The sequence below is a fragment of the Frankliniella occidentalis genome, unplaced genomic scaffold, assembly GCF_000697945.3.
Source record: "Frankliniella occidentalis isolate FOCC.00 unplaced genomic scaffold, Focc_3.1 Scaffold144, whole genome shotgun sequence".
NCBI lineage: Eukaryota > Metazoa > Arthropoda > Insecta > Thysanoptera > Thripidae > Frankliniella > Frankliniella occidentalis.
Window position 1 is genome coordinate 84,053 of NW_026267271.1, and position 2,238 is coordinate 86,290.

Consider the following 2,238-nt stretch of genomic DNA (forward strand, 5'->3'; position numbering starts at 1 on the left):
CAGGGCCCCCCGCAGGGCCCCCCTGTCACCCCCTCTCTGGTGAATTACAGATTGTGTCCCGCGGCGTGTTTTTTAAAAACAATTTGAGTCCTTTCCCCTTTTTTTTAACTTGCCATGAATAAGCTGCTCAGCTAAGGACTACACATGCAGGACAAGTTGGGGGCAGTGCTGGTGAGGCGAGCGTTGCTGCGGAGTGGGGCTTCGCTGCGGCCCGGTACGCGGCGGGGCTACCCGTGCACTCTGCTCTGCAAGCATGACGGTACCTTGTTCCTTTAAACAAAAGTCAAACGTGCTAGCTTCAACTCTCGATAAGCAGAAAAGAGAAACTAAGTACAAAACCAGAAATCACATTTTTGTGCGCCGAGGGAATAATGTCCGAGTGGCTGTTTTTTTGTTGTTGTTTTGTTTTAGTGTCATGGGTTTTAGTTGTCATGTGTTGTTTGAGCGTCCCTCCAGAATGCAGCAGTGGCGTTGACCCTTCGGGGAGCTGTCCGGGTTGTCCGCTCCCGTGCTCTCAACCCCGTGTCTCCCCGTGTCTGTATCACACAGATTACTCGCTCTATATAGGTAGCTGATCTAGGCTAGGGCTAGAGCAGGGTCCGGTCCGGCACGGCCGAAGCCCCTCGTGTGCCCGGCGCTGTGCCCGGCGCACTCCCCCCCCCCCCCACTCGCTCCGGATGTAATGAGCACTCACCTCGCGTGTTGGCGCCCAGATTACATGTGGTGGGCGGGGCCCTGGCGGGGCCCTGGCGGGGCTCTAGCGGGGCTCTAGCGGGGCCGTAAGGCGTTTAGGGTTGCCCGGGGTCCGGGGCCGGCCGCAGCGTCGCCTCGCCTCGCCCGGGACTTAGCCTAAGCCTCTGCTACTGCATGCGGCCGGCCGGCGGGTGCACGTAATGAAAGGCTGTAAGGGAGAGGGTGAAATTAAATGTAAAAGGTTTTCTATGGGGCTGGGGTTTATTTTGGAGTCATACTGCGCGCTTGTGGGCGGTACCGACCGACCGAACAGCCAACAGTCGCTTCGACTTCGAAGTTATGATACAGAGTGGTCCATAGACCCCTTCCTTGATTTTGCTTATGCTGTACTGCATGCAGGCGTGCGGGTGGGCTTGCCTACCGTCGCTCCCCACGGCGCCTTATGGCTCCGTGTGAGTATGCAACCAACCCGCCCGCACGCCCGCATGCGGTACAGTATGAGCAAAATAAAGGAAGGGGTCTATGGACCACCCTGTTTGCTATACGACATTGACAAACTTTTCCATAGATTAGAAAATTATTCTTAAAAACCGACCAGATTTGTATTGCTTTGGCCCAAGAGATACAAGAAAACTTTCTTTCTTTACTGCGAACATTTTATTCTTGGCCGGAAGCAAAATTTTTCAAGTTCGTTTTTTACTACGAATAATTTTTCTCGACTTCGGGACTTTGGAGAACTTTTTTGTGTACTACTACTACTGCTACGTTTTGCTGAGAATTTTTTTGCAAGTCCTGGCTTTGTCACCGCCGCACGCCAATACGGCGGGTGAGCTCTGGTGTGAGCCGGCGGTGGGGCCTCGCCTCGGGCCACATAGTGCTGGCGCGCCCTGCCCTGCCCCGTTGCGGAGGACGGCGTGTCCGAGGCTTGGATGATATTATTTTCCGTGCTTTTTGCCCCGAGCGTAGACGTCGGGGCTAGGGGTGGCAGGAGGGCCCCACCAACTGCCTCTCCCGCCATGCACACGCTCGACCAGCATTTTTTTTAGTGCGCTCTTCTGCTTTGGAGAAAAGCTATATCTTTTAAGTGGGCTTATGTAACAGCCCTGGTGCTGGTGTAGGTGTCCGTCTGCCTGCCCGTTCCCCAAGAAGGCCTTGAGCTAGAAGTCGAATTTGTTTTTGATAACTAAGCTAGTGTGCTAAGTCGAAGTGTTGTTATTTACTTACAAGTTTTGTTCTGTTTCTGTTTGCAGCGGCGGACAGCGGTGGCGGGCGCCGTTCGGAGCGGCATGCCCCCCTGTACGGACGCCTGGTGGCCGAGGAGCAGATGGCGACCGTCAACGCCACGCCGAGCGACATCCAGGCCATGCAGGCCCGCATCCCGCAGAACTTCAGGGACCCGTCGACGGCGCCGCTGCGAAAGCTTTCGGTCGACCTCATCAAGACGTACAAGCACATCAACGAGGTGGGTTTTACTTTCGCCGCGTCGCTGTGAAGATATGTCTTCGCTCTGACGCCGCCATTCCCCTTCCCCCCCCCCTTCACCTC

The 2,238-nt window shown here is 55.5% G+C and overlaps 1 protein-coding gene across 1 annotated transcript in view; it reads left to right on the top strand.

The window, feature by feature from the left end:
* The window catches only part of LOC113202517 (serine/threonine-protein kinase minibrain), a gene marked incomplete in the record, with an annotated part of 59,627 nt that overhangs the window by 45,538 nt on the left and 11,851 nt on the right, over positions 1–2,238 (top strand). Inside the window, 1 exon segment of the mRNA XM_052270941.1 lies at positions 1,944–2,155. Coding sequence (XP_052126901.1) covers positions 1,944–2,155 — 212 coding nt within the window.